The sequence below is a fragment of the Zea mays genome, chromosome 9 (assembly GCF_902167145.1).
Source record: "Zea mays cultivar B73 chromosome 9, Zm-B73-REFERENCE-NAM-5.0, whole genome shotgun sequence".
NCBI classification, from domain to species: domain Eukaryota; kingdom Viridiplantae; phylum Streptophyta; class Magnoliopsida; order Poales; family Poaceae; genus Zea; species Zea mays.
In genome coordinates, this window is record NC_050104.1 from 141,398,702 (window position 1) to 141,412,020 (window position 13,319).

General features: G+C 47.2%; 1 protein-coding gene across 2 annotated transcripts; it reads left to right on the forward strand.

Annotated features, from left to right (window-relative positions):
- Positions 1–5,153: 5,153 nt before the first annotated feature.
- On the forward strand, positions 5,154–7,067 carry TENA2 (Bifunctional TENA2 protein). Of its 2 annotated transcripts, NM_001137979.2 has the most exons (3): positions 5,154–5,382; positions 6,154–6,368; positions 6,457–7,067. In NM_001137979.2, exons 1-3 carry the CDS (start codon positions 5,239–5,241, stop codon positions 6,770–6,772), a joined length of 675 nt encoding a protein of 224 aa, NP_001131451.1. In that variant the 5' UTR covers positions 5,154–5,238; the 3' UTR covers positions 6,773–7,067. The 2 variants fall into 2 exon arrangements, 1 of the variants encoding a protein (NP_001131451.1); NR_183710.1 differs by lacking the exons at positions 6,154–6,368; positions 6,457–7,067 and adding an exon at positions 5,466–6,123.
- Positions 7,068–13,319: the final 6,252 nt, after the last annotated feature.

A 13,319-nucleotide genomic window follows, 5' to 3' on the forward strand; every position in this document is an offset into this window, starting at 1 on the left:
AGACAAAAACAAAGCCATAGAGCGGGCAAAACATACCCTCGGCCCGGGCACGCCGCTACGAGGCCATGCCTCGGGCAGCCCGGACAGACCCGACGACCACGGCTAGACCCTCCGCAAGGGTCCCGGCCCGAGCGGTCGCCTCGGGTCTAGAGAGGGGGAAGCCCCCTCTGCGCCAAAACTTTCCTCGGAAAAGTTTTTCGCCAAAACGACTTTCGTGCCTTTCGACTGCATCAATAGTGGAGTCCTAATGACGAGCAAGAGAGACATTGAACGGCAAGGCTGATCGAGCCGAGGGACTCCTACGCCTCCGGGATACGGATACCTCACTCGTCACCTTCCGCGAAAGGTAGCTCACGCTCGGATAAGTGATTCTGCTACCGACGAACAAGTCCTAATGCTCGAAACAAGAGAAAAGAAGCACGGCTTTATACCCAAATGTTCAGGCCTCAGCAGCCACAAAGAACAAACACACGTGCTTGGGGTAACAATGGTACCTAGACTCAGACGTCGGCAGCGCCCTCGGCGGTTGTCCCGACCTACGGCAGATGTCTTAGTACTTAAAGCTATTACATCTCGCTCTCAGGAGGGTACCATTACAAACGGGACTCCGGGTCCATTACCGCAGGAATGAGCAACCTCCACACCAGAAGGCCTGCGAGATAACAAACTCCAGGTGGCTCTCCGGCGACCACTACACCAGCAGCGCGACAACGACCTCCGTTTCGGGCGGCTAGACAGCAGCAGCGATGGCCTCAGGGCAAACGCTACCGCTGAAAGGCCCTCACCAGCCATTAAAGCCAAAGAGCTGGAGGCCCGGAGCGCAGGTGGCGCTGACGGTCTCATCGGCGGATGCAACCACCGCTGCGGTGGGAAGCATCACCAGTGGCGACCGCCGCTTCAGCACCGGCGACAGCGGCCGCCTGCGCACGGCATGACCGTCGTCCAGATGGAGGACGGATAGCTGCACCCTGGCCAGGCAGCAGCAGTTCACTTTCCCCCGCATGGCTGGAGGATGCCTCCTCCGCAGAGCTGGAGGATGCCCTTCTCCCCCGAATGCTGGAGGAAGAAGCGGGTCGCCGACCCACGTGGAGGCAGGCCCCAACTCGGTGCACCCTCCTCCCCAGCCCGGATGATGAACATCCTTGAAGCTGAGGGCGGGGCAGAGGCCGCAGCCCGACTTGCTTCTCCCCACCACAAGGCTGGTGATCATCCCTACGGATGACCATTGGTGAGGGACCGCAGCCGGGCTGCATGATGAAAATCCTTGAAGCCGAGCGGTGACTGAAGAGCGCCAACCCCCACGGGGTCGCGCTCCTCAAACAGCAGCAAAAAGAAGGCAACACAGGTGCACCCCATCTAGGGGCTCGGAAGGTGGAAGGGCGCGATGAATGAGAGGAGTGTGAAGGCATGGCTACTGCCCGGGGGATCGACCCCTTTTTAAAGGCAGATCTCTTCACCCCCACCCCCAAGCGTCTCAGGCAAAGTCTCCACTGACGTGTTCCAGGGTTCTCACCCTCCGATGCGGGGGTTGGGTCCCACACGTCATGCGGGCTAACCCAAAACGGAAGAAGCCAAATCGTCGCACACGAAGCATGTAACCGCCCCGCAGTTATAAGCGTTCCCCCATCCTCGCCGAAACCAGCGGTCGAAAAGGTGGACCGCCACGTGGGAAGCATGCAACCGCACCGCAGTTGTGCACCCTTTTCGGCCCCGTCGCATCCGGCGGACCAGCATGGAGGCCCAGGCCCACATGTCATGTAACCGGCGCAACGGTTACTGCGTGCAAGGAAACCGCACCGCCACTCGCGCCAATGACGCGTCTTCTCGACTGCGGAACCAGTACCGCGACTCGAGGCAGCCCTGCGCGTGACCCAACAGTGCCAATTGAGTGCAATGATCACGGGTCAGTCAGCCGCGGGGAGAGGCGCGACGGTCGATATGACTAGAGGCGGGCCGGCAGTAATTGCAGCAGCAGATGGGCAGAAGCAGCGGTCCAATCGCCTATAGGCTCGCATCCTCTCCTGAAACGGCAGGGGAGCCCCCTCCCACGGAGTAAAGACAATGCGCCCGTATTCCGTTCCTCGAACGGCTCACGCACGCGCAACAGATGCCCCGCGAATCGCCCGTCCCGTCACATTAACTCCTTGGCAGGGCAAGCGACACCTCCGGCAGGAGAAGCGGGCGCCGTTTTGTCTCCGTCATAATGACCGCGTCAAAAAAGGTGCGCCACCTTATTTAAATTCATGTCCTTTTTCTTTCCCTCTCTCTCTCTCTTGCCACAGGGACCGGGAAAGGGGGATATTTCGAAAAAGGATCCTTCCCAGCGAAGGAAATGGGCATCGACAGTTGGCCCTCCTACTGATCAGGGGTTCGAAGGTTGCGCCCTCCGGGGTTCGGCAACCACCCCAGAGCACTCGGGCTCCGTGCCCTTTTCTGATCAGGGGTTTGAAGGCTGGCCCCTCGGAAGGGTTCGACAGCCGCCCCAGAGCACGCAAGGTCAAGGATGATCCTGGGTACGTCTGTTACATGGCCGAGGCTCGGGCTACGCTCCCGATGTACCCTAGGACATTTCCGAGACCAGTGGGAACGATTTTGTAATTGAATCCCACCGGAGGGAGGCATCGAGCCCTCAGACCCTATCGAATGGGTCCGGGTCCGGCAAATCACCTACAGGTACTTTTGGAGCGCGCCTCTAGGCCACTAGACGACCCTTATCGAACGGGGCTTGGGCATCCACTCGGATCACCCGCTAGCAACTCACTGGAAACACCATGTTCGGTGCCCCCCGAGGGTAACATGGCGCTTTCCCCCTTCCTCCTTGCGGAAAGGCAACCAAGGGGCGTATAATAAAAGTCGAGACGGTCCTTGATCGTCCTCTCGCTCCGTGCAGAGGCTCGGGGGCTGCTCTCGCACCAGGCTACGGCCGAACCGTTGACCATGTCAACAAACCAGCGTGAAAACTCGAAGCCTGACCGTGCACCCAGGCTACGACCAGGCCGCATGAGGGAGTGACAAGGCCATCCGAGGCATCGCAAAAAATTAAGACCTCAGAGGAGTCAAATCACTCCTCCGAGGCCTTGGGGGCTACACCCGGCGGGTGCGCTCGCGCGCACCCACCGGAACAAAATTTAACCGAGAAGGGCTGGTCCCCTTGCAAAAAACCGGCAGAACCTCCAAGCGAGTGCCCGCACTCCCTTTGAGGCTCGGGGGCTACTGTCGGGTACCGTAATTAGGGGTACCCCCAATGCTCCTTAATCCGGCTGGAAAGCATCTTCAGAACAAACCATACGCGACTGATAAAGCGCGGTTCAAGTCAAGGCCACGCCTACCAAGGGACGCGACCTCATCCGAGCCCAGCCTCGGGCGGGAACAGTAGTCCCGGACGGATTCACGCCTCGCCCGAGGGTCCCCTCAGGCGATGAGCGCACCCTCAGCTCGCCTGAAGCCTAGCTTGGGCAGACTTTGTCGTGCAGCGACCTTGGCCAAATTGCCTTACCAGCCGACCGTATTGCGTGCGCATTTAATGCGAGGATTGCCTGACACCTTATCCTAACACGCGTGCCTCAGTCGGCAAGGTCGAAGTGACCGCAGTCACTTCGCCCCTTTACTGACCGATCTCATAGGAAAACAGCGCCGTTCACCCCGCTCCGGCTACCGTGCCAACCACCAGGATAAAACTGAGTCACGATCTCCCACGAGTTCGGCCTCGGGCGCAACAAGGAGCTCCGCCTCGCCCGACCTCAGGCCGCGGCCTCAGCCTCGGCCTCGGAAGAAGAGTCTCCGCCTCGCCCGACCTTAGGCCTCGGCCTCAGCCTCGGCCTCGGAAGAAGATCTCCGCCTCGCCCGACCCTGGGCCTCGGCCTCGGCCTCGGGAGGAGTCATAACCCCGCTCGAGCCCAGCCTCGGCCTCAGGAGAAGTCTCCGCCTCGCCCGACCTGGGCCTCGGACCAGCTACACTACAGGGGATACATCATTACCCTACTCCTAGCTAGCTGCCTCAGGCTATGAAGGAACAAGACCGGTGTCCCATCTAAGGTTACTCCGGTAACAGGTAATGATGGTTCCCCGCGTGCGCCCATGACGTCGGATTGCTCTCAACCTCCTACGGAAGCAAGACAACGTCAGCAGGATCCATGCCACACCGACAGTTGTGCTTCTACATGGCTCAAGAAACTTCTCCGACGGCCACGTTAGCTCGTGTACAGGGCTCAAGGCGCTTCTCCGACGGCCACGTTAGCTCGCAGATACACCCCATTGCACAGCTGGGCATCTCCTTGTATCTATAAAAGGGGATGCCTAGGGCCTTCCTAAGGCACGTCGCGGACACACGTTCAAGTCGCAGACAGACGTTGCAACGCTGACAACGTTAGACGACGCCCTCTCGCTCTCGCCCTCGCTGTCTCGCGACGTTTGTAACCCCTACTACGAGCACCCCTGTGCGAGATAACATAAGCCACATTTTCCTCTTGTGTTCTATCTTGCATCAACCCATCTGGGCAGGGACACGCAGCAACAAATTTACTGGTCGGTTGACGGTCCCCGCGGGTACGAAACGCCGACACCCATCTACCCAACGGGTATAGGTTTTTACCATTAACATACTCGTGGGTAGATAAATCATCTGTACCCACCTTCATATCGGGTAAAACCCGATGGGTATTCGGGTTTAGGGTACCCATTGCCATCTCTACATGCAATACAGTTCGTACGATTCCTCTAGAGTAGGGTTGGTGAATTTTGCCATCCAAAAAAAATTCCCTGCGGGAATCCCCACGGACACTTGAAGATAACATTTCTTCCCTATCCCCATCTTTATTTAAATTATAATTAGAACATACATTATTTGTTATTAATGTACAACATTGTCACTTATACACATTGTCATATCTTCTTTGTCAGTTACATTTTAATAACTTATGTGCCTTATTTTTAATAATATATAGCAATCAAAAGCAAGTAAGCAATAGTAAATAAAAAAATAAGAAACGGCTCTTAACGTAGAACATGTTTCTATACGAATTTTCATATATGTTGTCTTTTAACTATGTTTATATTTAGCTTCTAGGTTGTATTATACACCTTTTCAGCGGCCTTTTATACTTGAGTTGGAGGACTACAAGATAAAGTGTGGATATCTCAAAGGGCTCGGCTGCAGTTTTGCCTGTGGTCAATGGTCGTCGCTTCATTGGTCAAACCTTGAGAGCCCCGGTTCAGCAATCGCAGTTCCACAAGGCGGCGATGGACGGCGGCGGGGTCGATACGGCCACGACGGCGGCCTGGATGGAGAAGCACCGGCACATGTACGAGCGGGCCACCCGGCACCCGTTCACCGTCTCCATCCGCGACGGTACCGTCGACATGTCTGCCTTCAAGCGCTGGCTGGTCAGTCTCAATCCCTCTATTTTCCCCAACAACTGATGCAGTGATGTTCTCGTCGTGACGTCGTGTAACACCTTCAACTGCAGAAAATTGAAGTGGCTAAGCTTTGACCTTTTCATGTCTGATTCTTGGTTCGTGGTGTCGGGCATCGAGATCTGTACATCAATCTAAATACTACCAAGAAGTCTTGGAGTTGCTACCAAGTTAACAAAAATTAGTGTGCACGGCTATGAAATTGAGTGACTAGTTGCGTGATTCGAGTCAGAGGTGTTTCTGGGAGAACTGTGAATTTAAAATTGAACCTGAAAGCGTGAAGGCAAACGATCTTTATCGGCATATACTGATACTGCGTCTGTGAAGATCTTGTGTTTCCAGTGGACTAGTCACTCTGAATGTTGTTATTCTGCTGTTGCTTCCTGTTGACAAAAATAACTCCAGAATAGAATTGGCTCTTAGTTGACACTGTCCAATTATGATAGTATAAAGTGATGAAGGATCTTGTTCAGAGAACTGTGCAAAAAAGAACTCAACTGAGTCAACTCCTAGTTGAGCATAGTATTCTGTAATTTTTTTTTAAAAGTTACTCTATATGATCTTGGGTTCTTTTTCTAGTTGAAAGCATTTTGGTTGGTCATAATTACAGCTGTCTACACAATGATCAATATGTGCTGGCTAATTTTCTTTCCGTGATTTTCTTAAATAAATTTCATTTTGGTTATGAGTACCATGAGGGGAGAAAAAAAATAAACAGACTGGTTTCTTCGTCATATGCAGAGCCAGGACTATCTGTTTGTAAGGGAATTTGTTGCATTCATAGCAAGTGTACTGCTCAAATGCTGCAAGCAAGAAGACAGCTCGGACATGGAAATCATCCTGGGTGGAGTAGCGTCTATCAGCGACGAGATCTCTTGGTTCAAGAACGAAGCTACTGTATGGGGCGTCGATCTAGCAAGTGTTTCCCCCTTAAAAGCCAATCTAGAGTACCACAGGTTCGTCTTGTCCGTACGTTCGAAAAGTTCCCACACAGTAGCATGAGCATGACTGAAGATCTATAACCGGCAATGTCCTTGTTGCCAGGTTTCTCCGGAGCTTTACTGAGCCAGAGATTAGCTATGCTGTTGCTGTAACTACCTTCTGGACGATCGAAACCGTGTACCAGGACAGCTTTGGTTTCTGCATACAAGACGGCAACAAGACGCCGCCGGAGCTCCTGGGCACCTGCCAGAGATGGGGCAGCGCCGGGTTCAGACAGTACTGCCAGTCTCTGCAGAGCATCGTGGATCGTTGCTTGGCTAACGCACCGGCTGATGCTGTCCAGAGTGCTGAAGAGGCCTTCGTCCGGGTACTCGAGCTGGAAATTGGTTTCTGGGATATGAGCTCTTCTCGGTCCTAATTACCAGCGTGTTCTCTGAGTCCAAACATCTACGCAAATAATCGAACGAAATAAATGGTGCTTCGGGCTCAGACCCAGGTTTTCCCCATGTCACCTTATTCCTATCTTTGGTTTTCGCGTGACAGTACTTTCCGCTGCCGGTTCAGAAAGGACTGATATGATGCTGCCATGTGGGATCCGATCAGATTTGCTGCATGCACAGGTGAAACTCCATCTTACACTCAATTTTTGTAAGCATGCTATAACAAAAAAAACTAGACGTTGTAGAGAGATTCTACAAGTAGATTAAGGTAATTTGTTGTTGTTTGGATTGGCTCCATGTAGCACAAAGTGACTCTAAAAAGAAAAAAAAAATATGCTTAAATATTGAACCATCCGACTTTCTAAAATCTCTCGAACGGAGTCGCTCCCTGACATGGAGCCGGTCTATTCTAACTGACTCCGGAACCAAACACTACCTAAATGTGTTGTAACAAACGGAAAAACTTCTCTCCCATTTCTGTTCCCGCATTTTATCACCGTAAACAGGATCGGGTCCAGAACAGGATCGGGTCCAGAATAGTCGGAAAGGAAACGGGAGCGGGATAGACGGGTGTACGAAAACGAACGGTAGCGAAAATATTAAGCGGGAACTCATAATTTAATACAAGCACACATGATATTGAGACTGACTAGCACGTCAATAACATAAAACAAATAGATATAGAGAGACAACATTTTATTGTTGTTTGCTTGATAATGGTGTACACTTAGCTACGGTCGATGCCATTTAAGCCTTTAGACCACTTGTCATTGAGGAGAGCAGAGCAGGTGGCTAAAATGATCACTTATGCTATAATATATCACTTAAAAATATGAAGCTTTAGTTTGTGCACTAATACATATTGGGCTCAACCTAGATTTCTTAAATACGGAGTAAATACGGTTGAATTCGGAAAAAAATGATCCCGCAAAAACGGACAGAATCGACCCTCTTCTGTTTTCGTCCTATTTCTGATTTTTCCACAAATACGAAAACAGATAGGTCAAATATAGAAAACAGTATAAATCAGGATAAAATTTTTTCGTCCGTTTTCAACCCTACGAGTAGGGAATTCGTTCCGCACAATCGAATTATTAGTTACACCAATTCTACTTAGAAATTATACAAGAATAGTCACCTTATTAGAAAATTTTCACCATTACGTCTCCTACTCGATCTAACTTAGATGCTCAAGTTTTAACATTTTAGGGCTCGTTCTTACTAATACACTCTCGCTCTCATTTTATCCTGGATTGTCCCAATATTCGTTCCTCCTTTTCCATTTTGACGCGTGCATGCAAGTTTTCATTTTGTTGCCTCTATCATTTCATTTCCCTGCTGCTAATGTCCCAATCCCATCCACTTTTTTTTTGTTATTGTGTAAGGCGTCTACCCCTTTTATTTCCATACTACTGATGTACCAGCTGCAAGGTTTTTTTTTAAAATTTTTGTACGATGGCTAAGTATGAGATGATTTGACGTATAAGGCCCGTTTGGTTTATTTAGACAAAGACTAAAGTTTAGTTAGGAGACTAAAGTTTAGTCCCTACTCTGTTTGGTTCTAGGGACTAAAACTATTCAAAACACATTAAATAAATTATAAGAGTATTAAAATACCCCTTAGCATTCTCCCTCCATTAGTACAACTAAAATAAACAGGGGCAAAAGTGGAATTTATATGGTTTAGTCCCTTTTAGTCACCCATTGAGGGACTAAAGACTAAAACAATTTAGTCTCAGTTTTAGCCCCACCATTTGACAATTTAGAGACTAAATGTGACTAAAATGGATTAGTCTCTAAACCAAACGAGTCTAAAATGAAATATTAAACTATTCATAGTATTTTAGACAAAATAAAAGGAGTTATTGGAGTAAGGACTTTATTTTTGGTACTAAGACTTTTAAGAAGCTCCCAATACTCAGGTATAAGGAAATTTATTTTTAGAATATGTTGAAGATGCTCGTTGTTAAGTTATTCTATTATTTGATGGGCAAGTTTTACAGTACTAAGTACTCCTTCCGTTCAAAAGTAATAAATACATCTATAATTCTTTATGATAAACACATCTGACCATAGAAAAATAATAAAATTAATTTTAACCATAATTTTTTATTATAAGATATTGTTGATTGTTGAAAAATCAATATCACATTAGCGGCATTTTAAATGATATAAGTTATATACTTTTGTGCCCTAAATTAATTGCATTAAAATTTGTATAATTTATACTTTTTCATTTTGTATGAATGGAGGAGTAGAATGATTATAAGTGATACTCATGATGGCTAGATTTTGACATTAAAGCCACGTTTTGTGATTTGATACTTTGAAATATATAAGTTAATCTAAATTTGGCTTGTCTGCTTTGATCGAGTGTATGGATTGAACCTTTTATGTTTTTTATATTTGAACTACGAAATAAAATAAGGTCTTTTTTGAAAAATTAATCAAGGATAAGGGAATTAAGGCCACGTTGCTAGCGATCTGTATTTACAGATCTGCCCTTAACCTCTCGTCATTGTTCACCACTACTCGTACTACTATAGATTTTTTTGAGGTTTCATGATTTTTTTCCTTCTAGAAACAGTTTTTATTTTGACTATTAGGTGTGTGCTCATGCGTTGCAACAGGAGTACGCTGGGATGAACATCGACACATATCTAATCAGATCTTATATTTCCGTGGGGGTCTGGAGAAAATTTGCTCGGAAGCCAAACATGTTAAGACCTAAGCATGTGTTACCCTTGTGCCCCATCAGCACATTGTTCCGCGCTTGTATGAGTCTTGTTAATTTGCATGCCTTATGTCTCAGTAGCAGTATCAGATTCTTCAACCGTGGTCAAACCAACTGAAAGATTACAGAACAGTGGGAAAACGAACTCACTATAAGCCGAGACCTTTTTGTTCTACACTTGTCTTTTACATGAGCAACATATATTATCTTATCATCAACTGCTCTTATCACAACATGCTATCCAGAGTTCCAGACAACAACTCCAATAGAAATTTCAAATCCAAGAACAACAACCAGTGTAATTGTAACTATTAAGTTAGTATTGTAGACCGCCCCCGCCTCCGCCCGCAAACCCCGTCGCGCTTCCAAACACCTCCGCAAACCACGCCGCCAACGCTGCCAACGCCGCCGCAATCCGCCCACCTCCGCAAACCACGCTGCGAACAACGCAAACCCCGCCGCAATCCCCGACGGAAACCGCCCGCCTCGCTGTAATGCCCGCCCGCCTGCGCACACCACGCCGCGAGCTCGCCGCAATCTGCCCGCCCACAAACACCGCCGCAGTTCGTTGGCCGCGACCCCGCCACAATCCCGAGCAAGCCGTAGAAACACCCGCACATGTCGCGACCGCCGCAAACAACCACGCGCCCGCCCGCCGCAAACAACCGGACGCCCTCCGCGCGCCCGCCCACCGCAAACATCGCCGCAGTCCGTTGGCCGTGGGCCCGAGCAATCCGTCGTCGCAAGCACGAGCAAGCCGTTGATTGTCTATGGCAGAGGTTTGGTATGCTCTCAATCCTACTCCCCCCCGCCTCCCTCCACACTTGCCCTCCGCAAAAGCCGCGACCGCGCCAACCACTCGTGCATGCCGCAAACAACCGCGCCTGCCTGTCTCTAATCAAGCTGCGGCCTCCCCCTGCGCACATCACAGCGACAGCGCCAACATCCATTCTGCGCATGTCGCGAACAACCACGCTCGCTCGCCTCCAATCCAGCCGCGAACAACCTTATCGTCCACGGATTTTGCCGCTGGTTCCATCGCCAGAGCAAAGTCTCCACCTCCAACCAGTCATTCCTCACTCGCGAGGGTGAAGCAAACGGCGGCTGTGCGGGTAATACATTTCTCTCCTACTACATGGTAATGCTTTTGTATTTTCAATTTGCATCAACATGAGCACCATTAGAGAAACAAAGAAGTTTGCAGGGTGTCTCAGCTAATAACTTTGATGGATCATGGTCATTCTGCAAGAAAAGAAAGATTAATCAAAATTTTCTTATGTGATGTCGCCTGCTGAAGCAAACAACAGAACCCATTGTTAATGCAAGTGGTCATCTATGCTTCAATCATTCTATTTCTGATAACCACAACATCACCAAAATAATTCTAGAAAGGAATAATTAGTTATGACACAACAAAAGAAACCAAAGACAGACCTTGAATTGGAAGTGGTCATCTATGCTTCAGAATGCGAAAGTAAGTCCCAAATAGAGCAGAAACTGTTTCAGATAGAATGATTGAAGTGAATACAGTTTTTCGTATTCTTTTGTTTTCTGAAACATCATGTAAAAGTGAGCAGAGGTAGTAACACATTTTGGCCCAAAGAAAAAAGTGCAACTCTTTGCAGATAATACAGACTATATATAGAACAGTACCAATAATCAAATATAGAGTTTATCGAAGTACAATTTCATGTGCATATGAGGACCTTTGCAGGAACGATAAGTGCATAAAAATTTATACATATAAGCATATTATTGACTATTATTTTTATTCTCTAATAGGCAATTCATTTGACGCCACAACCACTCCACTGTATGTATCAGAAGTCACAAGTGAAGTTATAATAAGACAACCCACAAAAAAACAAATACTAATGTAAGTTCCATCAGTAGATTGAATATGCTGCTCATATCACATAAATAAATAAGAAAATTACAAGTTTATGAGTATTGAGTTCAGTGCTTTGCACTCCTGAATAATTTCATCCTCATCAAGAAGTTCTTTCAATGTAAAATTTTCTTTGTCCAGAATTGTATGCACCTGAAAAAAGCACTAAGTTAGCACAGTTAAGAACCTCTCTTTAACAATAAATGAGGAAGAAAAAAAACAAGGCCTCCATGGTTGAAGCTATTTGCAGTGACTACTGAAAGAATAAGAATGATTCATGTTGACAGTGCTCAAGTTTGGAAATCACTTCAAAAAAGAAATTAATTTCAGATACATATCAGTTGGACCCTGATGTACCATAAAGGTAAAGAATAAAATTAACAATTTGGTTGGTCGTTGACATGATTTTCAGTTGGATCATAGGGTCTGCTTTGTATTCATAGTGACAACATCCTGATCTAAATAAGTATCCACCATAAGAACTACTATTTCACATTGTGTAATTGGAAACGCATGGGCTTAGAGAAACATAGCATTCTCCAGGATGATTGATTGTACATGTATGGTAACAAAGCTTATGAATGACTGAATGAACACAATTTTCTAAACATGAGGCAAACCTGTTTGTGATTGATTGCAAGAGTGAAGAGAGCTGCAGCGATGAGCTCATTCCTCGACAGAACACCAGCAATTGCTCCAAGCGTAAGTCCAAGGCTAATGCAATTATACTGCAATACAACACCTAGTTGTCAGCCTACAAACAAAATGCAACACAAAGCACTCTGCTGGTCCACACACTTGCCCCACCTAAATCACACACATTATTAGTGCAGTAAAACTCACCTGAAAATGGCCATGATCGATCAATACCAAGCAAGGACTGATCAGGACCATGGCTAGCAGCCACATCGACCCCTCCCGTCTCTCCTCTCCACTAATACCGACTCCAAGTTTCATGTACGCCCACACAAACCACAAAGCAGCTAGGAAGAACACCAACAGATCTGATGACAGCACCGTCCACAGCATCAGCAGCCTCCTAGCAAAAAAACTTTCAAAATTTCCCTAATGTACCAAAATATTTAGATTTCTAGGCAAGGACAACATCATAGATTTATCATAAAAAATAACATTTCTGTGATTTTGACAATTTCAATCATATGGAATCAGATCAAATACATTAAACTACTACTTATGTGCTGCAATGATAAGCGATTCAGTATCAGTAGAAAAGGAAACAAGAACATGCAGTATAGAAACAAGAACATTCAGTAGAAAAGGAAACCGGACCATATCAGAATATTCAGTATCTACTTGCTGATTGGTACTGATTTTGGGGAATGAAGTGCTCCTTACTAACCAAATCACACAACTGGTCAATCTTGCTGATTGGTAATACTTATGTACTTGCTGATTGGTAATCAAGTGCGCCTTGATTAAACAAGAACATTTGGAAATCAAGTGCGCCTTGATTAAACTACTACTTATGTACTTCCTGATTGGTACTGATTTTTGGAAATCAAGCGCAAACTCCAGATTCTATAGTCCGTATGAAACCAAACGCGACCTTACTAACCAAGAACTGGCCTAATGTTTCTTACCTAATATTCTGAGATTATTTGGATCCTGCTGTGGCGATCAGATAGCCTTCAAAGTGTACGTTGTTAATAAAGATACGTTTTCCCACAACCAAACCACAAGGCATATAGAGAAGGTGGGGAAAAGCAAACCTCTTGAAAAGCGGCAAGGAACTCAACCAAATCCAGATAGGGCTGCGACAGTTCAGTGGTGGCAATGTAATCCTCGTCGTCGTCATCGATGTCTGCCCAAATGGGGGGATTGATAGATTTTTCGTTGAGCTCAACCTAGAAGATGGTGGAGACGTTCCCTTTGGATTAATATG

Excerpts from the sequence above, each read along its gene's own strand:
- TENA2 (NM_001137979.2), top strand. The coding sequence starts at position 5,239 with ATGGACGGCGGCGGGGTCGATACGGCCACGACGGCGGCCTGGATGGAG. Across the intron at positions 5,383-6,153 it reads CTGCCTTCAAGCGCTGGCTG|AGCCAGGACTATCTGTTTGT; the intron begins GTCAGTCTCAAT and ends CGTCATATGCAG. Across the intron at positions 6,369-6,456 it reads GCCAATCTAGAGTACCACAG|GTTTCTCCGGAGCTTTACTG; the intron begins GTTCGTCTTGTC and ends CCTTGTTGCCAG.